The sequence below is a fragment of the Dendrobates tinctorius genome, unplaced genomic scaffold (genome assembly GCF_039654945.1).
Source record: "Dendrobates tinctorius isolate UK_male_01 unplaced genomic scaffold, ASM3965494v1 ptg000158l, whole genome shotgun sequence".
NCBI lineage: Eukaryota > Metazoa > Chordata > Amphibia > Anura > Dendrobatidae > Dendrobates > Dendrobates tinctorius.
In genome coordinates this window covers 5,139,028-5,152,477 of record NW_027361825.1, presented here as the reverse complement: position 1 = coordinate 5,152,477, position 13,450 = coordinate 5,139,028, and the positions used below count along the sequence as shown (strand labels likewise).

At 47.1% G+C, this 13,450-nt stretch overlaps 1 protein-coding gene across 2 annotated transcripts in view; it reads left to right on the top strand.

Moving 5' to 3' along the window:
• Positions 1 to 13,450, top strand: part of PRRC2A (proline rich coiled-coil 2A) — a 54,174-nt gene that overhangs the window by 1,534 nt on the left and 39,190 nt on the right. For both annotated transcript variants that reach the window (XM_073548821.1, XM_073548820.1), the window contains exons 2-11: positions 2,418 to 2,555; positions 2,630 to 2,807; positions 3,164 to 3,263; positions 3,510 to 3,582; positions 3,824 to 3,967; positions 4,049 to 4,233; positions 11,634 to 11,713; positions 11,827 to 11,966; positions 13,015 to 13,099; positions 13,186 to 13,408. In XM_073548821.1, the coding sequence (XP_073404922.1) occupies positions 2,444 to 2,555; positions 2,630 to 2,807; positions 3,164 to 3,263; positions 3,510 to 3,582; positions 3,824 to 3,967; positions 4,049 to 4,233; positions 11,634 to 11,713; positions 11,827 to 11,966; positions 13,015 to 13,099; positions 13,186 to 13,408 (1,320 nt within the window). In that variant the 5' untranslated portion in view covers positions 2,418 to 2,443. The remainder of the gene's footprint in view (positions 1 to 2,417; positions 2,556 to 2,629; positions 2,808 to 3,163; positions 3,264 to 3,509; positions 3,583 to 3,823; positions 3,968 to 4,048; positions 4,234 to 11,633; positions 11,714 to 11,826; positions 11,967 to 13,014; positions 13,100 to 13,185; positions 13,409 to 13,450) is intronic.

Genomic DNA, 13,450 nt, shown 5'->3' with positions numbered 1-13,450 from the left:
TGTGTGAGCAGTGACAGAGCCAGCAGCTGCTGGGAGAAAGCTAGTTCATTTTCCCCCAGTAGCCGCACTTTCATTTCTGCGGCCAGGCCGCATTGTGACGTTACTTACCTGCAGACTAACCCTATATCTGCAGGGGAAAAAAAAAGGATTTTCCCAGCAACAGGTTCCCTTTAAATCAGTCTGTGTTCTCTAATGGTAAAAAAAAGAAAAAAATCATTTTTTTTTTGTTGCCTTAATCGCACTGACCCGGACCCTTCTGTTCACACCACGAACGCTGTAAAAACAATAACAGAGTTGTGGGGTTTTTTTTTCACTGTATTTGACATTTTTTCTCCGTTTTTTTTTTTTCACTACATTAGCCAGTAAAGTGACCTGTGTCAATCATAACGACAAGTCGCCTCTGGGAAAAATTAAAGTTCTGGGAGTTGGAAAAATAAAAAAAAACGTCCTCACTCTTGGAAGAAGGGTAGAAATGGAAACGAGCACAAAAATGAAAAGTCCCCCGGGGTTTCATGACAGCGAGGGTCTCGCTCCATCTCTGGACTTTTCTTGTTGGGGGACAGAATATTTATACAGTGCCTGTGAAACTCTTAAGTCGACATTTAAAAAACCCTTCATGTACGCCCCACTGGCAGCAGAAGCCGAGCCGGGCTAGGTGAGCGCTGCAGTATCTGAGATCGGCCATGGCCCGGTGAGTGGCGCCGTGTTACTCTTTGATTGATGGACTTGGGAAATAAAGCTTACAAATGCCAACCCCGCCCCCCCCCCCCCCCCGAAAAATGGTAAGAAAGATTCCAGCAAATAACGTTTACTCACCATTTCAGGAAAAGACTCATCAGGGTAAGATTGGCACCGGTTTTATATTGGTGTCTTGGCCACATTCACTCACTGGTTCCCGAAGGCCCATGAGTGTGTGAGTGGCTACTAAATAGTCAGCAGGTGGCATATGGAGGCGTTATCGCCGACCAACCCCCCCCCCCCCAACTTTCTAGTCCGTGGCTTCATTCTGCATCTGCCGCGTCCTTAGAAGCCATGTATGGGGTGAAGGCACAAATATGGCGTTCACACCATCATCTCCATGGTAAAAGTGACTAGGATTAACCAAGCCACCTGGACAGCGAGACCGATGAGCCTATGCTGGGGAGCCGGACAGGACCAGCTCTGACGGGAGTCCAGGAGGAAGGAACATCTGACTGCTGTAACCTGAATCATCTTGAGGATGCGGCTATGAGACGCCCTACGGAGGGATCGTGACCGTGCCTGCATGCCACCACTCTGCTCACTCTTCATGGAACTGTCGGTGGCAGCTGAATTCATCACTTGTCGGTTTCCTGCAGCCCGGTGGTGTGCCGCCCACTTGGACCACCGCTTGGGGAATCTCTCGGAGCATTTCAGAACCTTCTTCTTGGGACCACGATGTCCCAGTATTTATTCTGGCCGCTCTTGCGTGTGATGGTGACTTTCGTTGATGGGAATAACCCCTTAAACTCCCAAGAAATATAGAGCAGGGGACAGCTGCCTGTAAAACTACAGCTCCCAGCATGCCCTGACAACGGCAGGAGTTGTAGTTAGTTGCAGGTCTTTGACCTCGGATCTGAGACATCTTGCATCACCGACCAATAACTGGTTAATTTCTGGGGTTATGTTTTCGATCTTCTAATATAAGGAGACCTCCCGCATAATGTTTCCTGTGGGTGAAGGTGGACGGCCCCCCCAGGTTTCTATGCTGACACCCCCTGAAACGGGTAACCTGATCCCGGCTGTGAACCGATACCGTGAAATGATGCTGGAGCCATCTCAAGTAGTTGAGCGAAACAGGTCGGCCAATTCATAAGTCGCCGACTTATGGCAAAGTAGGGTTTCGCCGACCGAAACCCGACCACAGCGTGAAGTCAGCCATGCGGTCGGCAAAACGAGCGCCAAAGTCAGATTTCCCAGAATGCTTGTACGAGACTTTTTTCAGCCACTGAGCAAGGACGTACACTGTGGGCAATGAGATGATATGCGCAGCGTCCGGGGGGGAGAGAGAGAGAGAGAAATGTCGCGTACTTTTAAAAAAGCGGTCCGGCATGTAGGTGTGTTTACTGTCCTCCACTCCCTGCCGACTTTGCTTCCCCATTGACTTGCATTGGGTTTCATGTTTCAGTCGGACCTTTGACTTTTCCCGATAGGCGGCCGATTTCGTTCGACTTTTGAGAAAGTCGGGTTCATGAAACCCGACTCGACCCTAAAAAAAAAAGGCAAAGTCGCTCATCTCTAGTCTCAAGCAGTGGTCTGTGCATAGGTCATGTCTCCTGCTGCGCTACAGACATACCCACCGCCGCTGAGATCCCAGGGTTATGGTTTGGAGGTAGGAACGCTGCTGCCCGTCGCACATTACACCAGTGGTCTCAATCCTTTTGGTTTTGCACTTTCAGATCGTACTCAATGAGCTTCCCCCGCAATGTCAGAGCGGCCGGGGCAGACTGCAAAAGCGAAGGATGGCAAGAAGTACTCGTCCCTCAACCTGTTTGATACATACAAGGGCAAGTCCTTAGAGGTGCAGAAACCAGCAGGTAAGGGTGCTCTGCTCTGGGGGCAACTGCGTTACAGAAACTGTGAAATCCTAACACTGTCCTTTCTTCATCAGTCACAGCCCGCCATGGCCTGCAAAGTCTCGGTAAAGTTGCCATTGCCAGGCGCATGCCCCCCCCAGCCAACCTACCAAGCCTGAAAGCAGAAAACAAAGGGAATGACCCAAATGTCTCATTAGTTCCCAAAGACGGATCAGGATGGGCAAGCAAGCAGGATACACCAGAGCCAAAGAGGTGAGCAAGCGGCTGTGACACTAGTGATTGAATGTTAAGATAGATGTGACCTAGGTAAAAGTGCGGAAGACCCAGACACCACGCTAGGAGGGCATCTCCTACACCTGCCATTATTACTCTACCCCAGAGCTGTCTGTGTCTGTTTAGTGTAGACTGTTATCGATAGCACTTTATCTGCAGCGGTGACGTTGTGATTTTGTGCTGAGCGCCGGTGGGCGTCGTGCTTGTGCGCTGAGCGCCGGTGGGCGTCGTGCTTGTGCGCTGAGCGCCGGTGGGCGTCGTGCTTGTCTGCGGAGCAGCTGTAATGCTCTGATTCTCACTAATTCCTCATCTGCTTTCTTTCTCATCTCCCTCAGTACCGATGTCTCTCCAGCAGCGCAGCCGGAGTCGCAGCCACCGCTGGCTTCACAGACGCCTGCATCAAACCAACCGAAGCGCCCCCCAGTTCCACAAGAGGTAACGCAGCAGCAGATGCTTCATCATCTCACACGTCAACCCCTGAGTATGTAGAGCTGTCTCTGCTTCGGTTGCTGTGATGTCTGCGGTCACCTGGCTATGCTGCAGCCTGTGATCGGTGACGTGGACAGGTGCATCTGACTGTACGGCAGTGTGTAGTGAACGTTGTAGCCGGCAGATCTACTTTACCGTCTGTACATAATATTTCTGTCTTACCCTAATGATTTCTCCCATTCTTCTCTCCAGCCCCCCCAACCAGCCGCCGCCGCGGTAAAGACCTGGGCACAGGCCAGCACCACACATGGAGTACAAGGAGATGGTAAGACCACTGCTGCTTTATTTTGTTACTTTTTAGAGGAAAAGTTCCAAAAATGTGCAGACTTAGCACAATTTTCTAGAAGTGAGGGAAGTGGAAGCACGGACAGATGATGCAAACTTAAGGGGCATAAGACTTTATAAATCTAATGCATCTTACTCCGACTTGAGTGGATGTAAGACGTGTCGCAGGTATGACCGTACCCCCCCCTTCCTTGTTGTTTCATCTTTCCGTCTACTTTTAGGTGGAAAGGCATCAAGCCGACTGTCGCCATTCTCTCGAGAGGAATTTCCAACCCTGCAGGCGGCTGGGGACCAGGACAAAAGTGGGCACGACCAGAGCACCTCCGCTGTGTCGTATGGGCCCGGACCAAGCCTCCGCCCCCAGAGTAAGACCCCTGCTCCTATTTAATGCCGTTGATGATATTTTTGACACTTATACCTTACCTACCAAGCTTTCCATTTTTCAGATGCAACCAGCTGGAGGGACGGGGGTGCGAGAGGGGGGCTTGGTCCAGGTTCCCTGGACGGTGAGAGCCGCGAGCCTCCCTCTGAAGCGGCACACACCCCCAGCAGTGAGCCAGCCCTCCGTCCGGGGCTGCCTCCGCCTGCTCCCCAACAGTTCCCTCCATTTCGGGGGATGCTTACACCATTTGTGAGTATCTTGGGATGCTGCGACGCTCCTGTGGTTTTCTTTTGCTCTGTAACTGCAGATTTTCTTGAGTCTCACGGTACGTCCTGCCGCTGTTAGGGGAGGGCTGAATTAACCCTTCACGGTTGACCAAGTGATTTCCAAATTAATTCACAAGATATTGCTAGCACTGAGAATGACCAGACGGAGATGAGTCTGTATTGGAGGATCAAGTCAGATCGTTAACCCCGTTTATTATGTCACCTCTTTTATAATATTTTGCTTAATTATACAAAGTACACAACTACCAATAGCAATGTCGTAACACATTTACTTTATAAACCAATAGTATTGCAAGAAAACCAGAAACTACATATATGTCCGTATCTACGTAGCATAGAGAATAGAACAATCGCACATTCATCAGGGTCTCATATCTTGTTCAGACTGGAACAGTCTGGTTTCATAACAGCCGCGACCTTTACCCTAGTTACAGAATTTATCTTGTAAACAACAAGATGGCGTCACAAGCACAAAAATGGAGTCTTTGAGAACAAGATGTCCCATACATCTGAATACTGTACTTCACAATCCCCCCTAGATAAATTTTGTTAACTAACATGCAGCATCAGAGGTGCTATCCCAAGCCATAAGCTTGAGGGGTACTGGTCTTTACATGGCTGATGCCGTGTTATCAGTCATGGCTGTTGCGGCACACGCATCCCCCCTGTATGCTGCAATTTACGAATAACAATTTTTGATGACGGTGGTGGAGATCTCTTGAAGGTAGCCCTGTGCTTGGCTTCAACATCTTCATCGAGTAATCTTTTGAGATCGGTGTAGAGAAGAGCAGGGGTGACGACGCCTTTGGTATCATCATTAGCTGTCCTAGTGCAGAATTTCCTAATACATACAGAAATACACCAAAGAACAAGTTTTAGTATCACATATACAACAAGGATACAAGCAGCAATATGTAACAAGCTTTGTAAGATCCCAGCTATCCAGCCCCCAATTCCCTTAAACCAGTTGGCTGGATTGAGAAAGGAGAAGGTGTCTGACCACCAACTGTCCTTATTACGATCATTGTCTTTATCATATTGATCTCTGAGTCTTTGAATGTCTTTATAGTACTGTTAGGATCTATATAATGACAGCAAGCGGGTCCAATGACCTGACACATACCACCTTGTGCTGCTGTTAAGTAGTCCAGCACTATAGTATGTTGATTAGTGACTATGATAAGTTGATTTTGGACAGCAACAGTAGTATTAAGTATGTCCACTATGTCCCAAATTTGATCATCTAGATAGTCTGTGGCCCTAACCAATTTAACCCACATTTGTGTAATAGGGTAAATGAAAATAGAACTGGCAACTTTATTGGCCACACTCATCTGTACTATATGTGGTCTCCCTGAAGGGCGGGGTGAATTATCCGCAGCTCTTTTATATAATGTATGTTTGGGTATAGCCTGTGTATCTATCCAACTGTTTATTTGGAATAACAAAGGTGGCCGGGGTCAAGCGACCCAGAATACAGGTACCTCTTACCCCTACTGGCAACCATTTATAAGCATTGTCTCCACATACCCAGAACATATCATCAGGTAAATCCCACAGGACTGAATGTTGCAGTACCAATCTATGAACTAAGTCTATGACCAAGCTGGAGATTGCCCTAAAAGACTACAATAATCTACATCAGGATTTCCACATGTGGGGATTCCTGGCACATATTCAGAGGACTCATTACAAGATATATTGCCAGGAATACTGGCACAGGTTTTGTTAGAACCCTGTGGAAACAAATTAGAAAATTTCTATGACATATTATGTAACCTTCTTTCTAACAACATTGGTTTGAAGGCATCAGTAGAGTGTGAAGTTACATTGAAACTGACTTGTAAACCATACGTTGTAACTTGCCCTAGATTGGTTAGACTAGTCTTATTCTTAAGGGGGCTTTACACATAGCGATAGCGCTAGCAATATCGTTAAAGTGTCACCGATTTTGTGACGCAGCAGCGATATTGCTAGCGATATCACTGCATGTGATACTTACCTCCGACCGGCTCCCCCGCTGGCTATCACTGATCGCGCAAGATCGGCCTGGTCCATTTCTCGTCGTCGGCTTCCTGCTGGCGCCGACGAGCGAGCCATGGACGCGGGTGGGAGGACGTCATCATCGCCGCGTCTGAAAGGTGAGTACGACCGCTGCTGCGTCGCTAGTGAGATCTGCCTGTTTGGCAGCTCACTAGCGACCATTTAGCGATGCACCAGCGATCCAGACCGGGTCATATCGTGGTCGGAATCGCTGGTGCATCGCTAAATGTAAAGGGGCCTTTAGGTACCCAAGCCCCTCCTTTATAGGCCAAATATTGAAGGTGTGTATTGCTTCCTGAAAGGTTACCTTGCCACCAGGGGTATCCCACCCATCCCACAATAGGTATACCAACAGTAATATTCCATAACTTAGCATTATCTGTGGCATTGTTAGCGAGTGTGTCAGAACAGTTAGTACAAGCAATTGACTCCTCAGGTGGAACAGGGATAGCCAAAAAGGGGATGCTCGTGGCTGACACTGGTGAATACGTGCAGATCCAACAGTCTGCCAGAGACTGGGAATTATCCAACAAATCTCTCAGTAATTTTTCATGATGTTGTATAAATTTATTATTCAAGGACATTGGGGAATTTAGGCTGTCCGACACGGTTACCAATAGTAATATAGAAAGTGCGAAAAACCAAAACATTATGCCCCATTTATTTGCTATTGGCTTGTTTAACTAGCTTGCAGTGCGATGCGTGGATCCAAGTCGGTCTTCCTTCCAGTTTCACTGATGTAGGTGTGATGAGGAGGACTTGATAGGGACCGTCATACAAGGGTTCTAGTCTGTGCTTTCTGACATGCCTTTTCACGACTACCAAATCACCAGGCTTCAGGTTATGACAGGTGTTGGTTTCTGCTGAATCTGGAAGAGAAGAAGAAACTAGAGCATGGGTGTTAGCAAGATTTTTACTAAGCTGAATAACATATTGAACAGCACGGTCAGTTTCACTGCTGAGGCTGGAAATTTGCAACTGGGGGCCTGGCACCAAACAATATCTCATATGGGGACAGGCCATGTTTTGCAATAGAAGTAGTACGAATGTGGTATAGTACAATGGGTAGGAGCTCTGGCCATGGAGCCGTAGTCTCCTGCATCATTTTGGTCAATTGTCCCTTCAGTGTGCCGTTCAACCTCTCAACTTTCCCACTGGATTGTGGATGGTACGGAGTATGGAGGGCTACAGTGGATCCAAGCATTGTCAGAACTTTTTGGTACACATAAGAAGAAAAGGCCGGACCTTGATCACTTTCAACAACTTCTGGAACCCCATATCTGCATATGACTTCCATCACCGGTTTTTGCAGTCATGTTGGTAACAGGGAATGCTTTCGGCCAACTGGAGAACATGTCAACAACAACCAAACAGTATTCATACCTTCCAGACTTAGGTAACCTGATATGGTCCACCTGGAGCCTTTGGAAAGGATAGTCGGGCTTAGCAAGATGCTTCGGGGGTACACGTTGAAGTTGACCGGGATTGCAGGTCTGACAGATATTACAGGCACGGTTGAGCGCTGTCAAAACTGGAAATTCCCGAGGCCTAGTAGAATTTTTGAACCAGTGCGAGGGCTTGATTCTTTCCTCGATGTGTAGGTCCATGTGCCCATGTGGCAATAGCAGGGTACATCCGCTTAGGGAGACACACGAGTTGGTCGTTTTCCAGAGACCATTATCCATATGTGCCCCATCAGTCTTACATTGCTTCACCTCTTCCTTTGGAGACATTCTCTGCATCCTCATTAAGCGGTCTCGCGGGGTCCGACAGAAAACTTCAGTCTGTTGTAGATCATCAGGTTCTTGTAGAGTCAATGCTTCTTGTGACTGTTTACACTGAGAGCGTGTGGTCACCATAGTTGGTATGGTTGGTTCAACGGGAAAAAAAGCGGCAGCTTTTGCTTGCATATCCGCAAATGCGTTGCCAACAGTCTGTGTACTGTTCCTAGGACCGTGCGCCTTAACTTTGATAATGGCCACCTGAGTAGGTAATTTGATCGAGTCCATGAGGGTTTTAACAGCGTCAGCATTTTTCACTGGGGTTCCGGCAGTAGTAATAAACCCTCGATTGGCCCATAGAGCCCCAAAATTGTGAGCAATACCAAATGCATACCGTGAGGCCGTGTATATATTAGCCCGTCTGCTCTTGGCCAAAGTACATGCAGTAGACAGAGCCTGGAGTTCTGCTTCTTGTGCTGACTGTAATGGTGGGAGCGCAGCTGCGTGCACTACAGTGTCCTCTGTGGTGACAGCGTATCCGGTGTGGAATCTACCAAACTCATCAGCATATCTTTAACCATCCGTGTATAACACCAGATCGGGATTTGGAAATGGATTCTCACTGACATTTTGTGGAGTAGCTGTTTCTTCAGTCAAAAGTTGGGAACAATCATGTTGGAGATAATCCTCATCACTGCCATCTTTCTTGGGGATCGGCAGTAAAGTAGCGGGGTTGATTGTAGTACAGCGATGTAACTTGACATAGGCAAAAGGAGTGAACACTGCAGCCGTATCATTTCACAGTCAAATGTCTTGGTTGCTGAAGTGTCAGTATTGCTACAATGTCATGCGGGGCAAAAATGTGCCTTTCATGTCCAAGAATTATGTCTGCAGTTTTGTCGAGCAACGAGTGAGTGGCGTGAACTGCCCTCATGCAACTTGGTGATGCTCGGGCCATGGGGTCGAGGTGGGCCGAATAATAGCCCACTGGTCGTTGCCTATTGCCATGTGATTGTGTAAGTACCCCTGCTGCGTGTCCTTCATTCTCAGACACATACAAATGGAATGGTCGAGTATAGTCCAGGATGGCAACATAATATATAACAACAGATACAACAAGTAACATCTAACAAGACATGCAGTATATAGTCTACACATGACGATTTAATTGTTGAACAGAGAGTGGATAGAAGCTGTTCATATGGCGGTTGGTGCTGAATTTGGGGACTCTGAAGCGACGTCCTGAAGGGAGTAGTTGGAATGAGGAGTGTCCCGGGTGAGAGGGATCGGATGAAATTTTCAATGCGTGGGATCGAATACTCTTATCATAAAGATCCTGGATTTTAGGCAGGGGGGAACCTATAATTCTCTCTGCTGTTCTGAAAGTCCTTTGTAAGCAGAGTTTGTCATGCGCAGTGGCTCCCCCATACCAGACTATCAGAGAGGAACAAATCACAGATCTGATGACAGCATTAAAGAATAAGATCAGCAGATTCTTAGACAAACCATATCTTTTCAGCTGACGCAGTAAGAACATCCTCTGTTGTGCTTTTCTTATAACAGCATCCACGTTTTTCCCCCATTTAAAATCGTGAGAGATGATAACACCAAGGAATTTTTCTTTCTACTATGAAGTGTCTGGCACCCTGAAGGAGACAGTGACCCAAGAATATCACTTGACCAAGGCAGAACTGAAGTCTTGAGGCCAAAACCCGACAGTTCAGATCTGCCAGATACTTGAGGCTAACAGTGGCAGCAATGGCTTCCTGCTCCGTTCGTGCACACAACAAAAGATCATCCACATACTAAAGCAGCGTGACCTGGGGGTGATCTAACTGCCAGGGCAAGAGACACTTGCTCATATTTTTTACACACTGGTTGGGACTGTTTTGGGCCCCTTGTGGCATAACTGTCCATGCTAACTGTCGTCCCTGATAAGTGAATGCAAACAGAAACTGGCAATCTGGGTGTAACAGAATGCTAAAGAAGGCATTGGCAAGGTCGATGACTGTAAACCAAGCAGCATCCTGGGGTATTTGGGACAAAAGAGTATGTGGATTAGGCACCACTGGAGTTTCCAGAACAGTAGCTGCATTAACTGCCCGTAGATCTTGTACTAGCCGGTACACAGGGGGCTGGCCTGGTGGGGTCTTTTTCTTAACGGGAAACAAGGGCGTATTACACGGAGAAACACAGGGTACCAGAGCACCGTTATCAAGTAACGTTTGTATTTGTTCCTGAAGGCCCCGCTCCTGATTATGTTTCAAAGGATATTGATGAACTTTGGAAAAAGGGGCACCAGGTTTGAGAAACACTTTTACTGGTTCTACAGGCATTTTCCCTATATCATTTGGCCCTTTTGACCAAAGTTTAGATGGTACCTCTGAGAGGTATGGGATGAGTCGTTGATCCTCAGGCAATATTGGGGGTGGATCTGGGCCTATCAGGGCCATCATAACTGGGAAGGGCATGCAAAATACAAATTTCTTCACTGTCTTCATCTGCATAGGGATTATGTTCGTAAGAACCATCTGACCATCATCTTGGAATTGTATTCTGGAGCGGAACTGTGATAATAAATCTGCCCCTAGTAAATTTACTGGACATGTGGGAGAGATCACGAACTGAGCAGTAACCTCAGGGCAGGGTCCCACAGGGATAGGTTTTGTAAGAATATGTTTATTGGGTCTGCCATCTACTCCAATTAAAACAAGCTCTTGATCTGAGAATTGAATAGGGATATCCGTAGGTACAACTGATGACTTGATTATAGAATTGGCCGCTCCAGTGTCTATCATGAACTTAACAAGGGTGTCCCCTACAGTGAGCGTAACAGATGAGCATGCCCCAGGTTTGGTGGAGGACATTGTGATGGCAGACCCTGGTTGGCCACCCCTTCAGTATGGACAATTATCAGGATTTTGGGACTGTCCTTAACTGAGGTATCCTCTAGGGTTCCCAGTATTTAGGTTATGATTGGAAGGGGGAACTTGAGGGTAGCATCTATCAGCGGGAGTGTGACAATCTCTCTGGAAGTGACCGAGTCGGCCACAGCGCCAGCATTGCAGACGAGAATTGGCGCGGCGGATCTGGGGAGTAAGGTTCCCAATCATAGGATTGGAAGAGATATTGGAGTATGGAGCTGAGTTTGTGTATGGTTGGAGCTAGAGTCTGCTGTGTGGTCCACTGATAAGAAACGAGCTGTGTGCTTGCAGCTGCGGTGGGGGATGTGGTGGGGGCTGTAACTGCTGCAGCTGTTATACAAAGTACACAACTACCAATAGCATCGTCGTAACACATTTACTTTATAAACCAATAGTATTGCAAGAAAACCGGAAAATACATATATGTCTGTATCTACGTAGCATAGAGAATAGAACAATAGCACATTCATCAGGGTCTCGTATCTTATATCTTGTTCAGACTGGAACAGTCTGGTTTCATAAGAGCCGCGACCTTTACCCTAGTTACAGAATTTATCTTGTAAACAACAAGATGGCGTCACAAGCACAAAAATGGAGTCTTTGAGAACAAGATGTCCCATACATCTGAATACTGTACTTCACACCGTCTTCTAAGGTTTTGTGTTCCCTTCTAGATGTATCCCCCGTATTTGCCGTTTCCCCCTCCGTATGGGCCACAAGGAGCATTTCGTTTCCATGGCACGGAGGCTCCCAGGTAATTTCACCCTTTTTTTTTTTAATCCATGTATATGAAAGCTCAATGCTGTGATGAAGATGCGCTTCCGCTCTTCACGTCTAAACTTACAATATTGCTGCCTCCCAATATAGGTTCCCTCGTCTGGCTCCTCCACGCGCCTCCCAAAGTGCTCCTAGGATGCCCGAGCCTGTGAGTCGCCCGTCCATCCTGAAGCAAGATGATCTGAAAGAGTTTGATGAACTAGATCAAGAGGCCGATGATGGATGGGCAGGTGATTGGGGGGCTGCTGGGGGCTTCCCTGGTGATGACCACCTTCGATGTTTGCAGCAGTGTAGATACAATTTATTAGTAACGGTAGATTTCTACGACATGCATTCACTTTGTGATCAGTGGGGGGGGGGTCTCTGGGGCCCTCACCAATCCTGAGGATAAAGTGGACATGAAGGATTTAATCCTTCCACAGCTGGGCTTCAAGAACTGCGGCTGATCCTATATACTTGAATGGGGCACCCGGCAGAAGAGAAGCAAGACTTGGCACAGCACTGAACCAGTGACTTTTTGTGCACCTCTGTGTGGTTTTGCATTGCACTTTTTCTAAAGGGTCCCTGCTCCCTTCTTTCATGTGTCCTCTTTCCAGGGCTGTGGAGTCGGTAAGCCAAACCTGCGACTCCGACTCCTCAATTTCCCTTACACCGACTCCACGACTCCAACTCCCACATATATTGCTTATATTTAAGTGAAAAATTTATTGTAGTACAATGTGAACCTCAGACATTTAATCATTTTTATGATCCAATAATCAAGATATTTAGATAGAACAGAATATATATTGGTGTACTACCCGGTTTTCAATCTTTTTGGTACAGATACGATATGGATAGACAGATATGGATAAATGGATAGATAGAGCAGATTTCTAATCTGCTTTTGCTATTGAAAACATTATCTATGAGCTCAAAAACCTTTCAGGTGATGCAGTTTTTTAAAAAGATGATCAGCTTTTGCAGCTGAAAAACGTATCCTCAAAAAACACAGGAAAAACGCTGTGTGTGAATGTAGCCTTAGATCAGGAATATAACAGCCATTTATAGGACATTTCATAACTTTCCCAAACTCCTATGAAAAAATATTCAGCACATCCTGCATTGAATTACTGTACCCAATTTATTATATATTTTAGGAGTCGGTCCATTTTATACCGACTCCACCAAAATGAGCACCGACTCCACGACTCCGACTCCACAGCCCTGCCTCTTTCATCGCAGTCTTTCTTTTGTTTCATCTCCAGTTCCAAAGTAATTGATTTTCTTTGCCCCCAGGAGCACATGAAGAGGTGGACTACACGGAAAAGCTGCAGTTCAGTGATGAAGAGGATGGGAAGGACACGGACAGCGAAGAAAAAAGGTGGGCTAAATAATCCGGAAAGGTGGCAGGTTACATTTTACTTTTCTCTGTCTGGGGTTTCATCTGTCCGTCCGTTCTATTTGCAGGGAGAATCAGATTCCCAGCACTGAGAAGCCAGCCCTTACTCAGAATGGAGCGGAGACCACCGAAACCAAGACCTCCCCTATGGAAGAGAAGCCTCCGCAAGTTAAAGCAGCATGGCCGGAGGCGCCTTGTGCGTCAGAACTCCCCCCACAGGTCTCTGCTGCCAGTGTTACAGCGTCTCAGAGGGCACCGACCACACAACGGGGAGCTACTCCTGAAAACAAGGTAAGGGGTGAGGTCCTGACTCGCACGCTTCTAACATCGGGA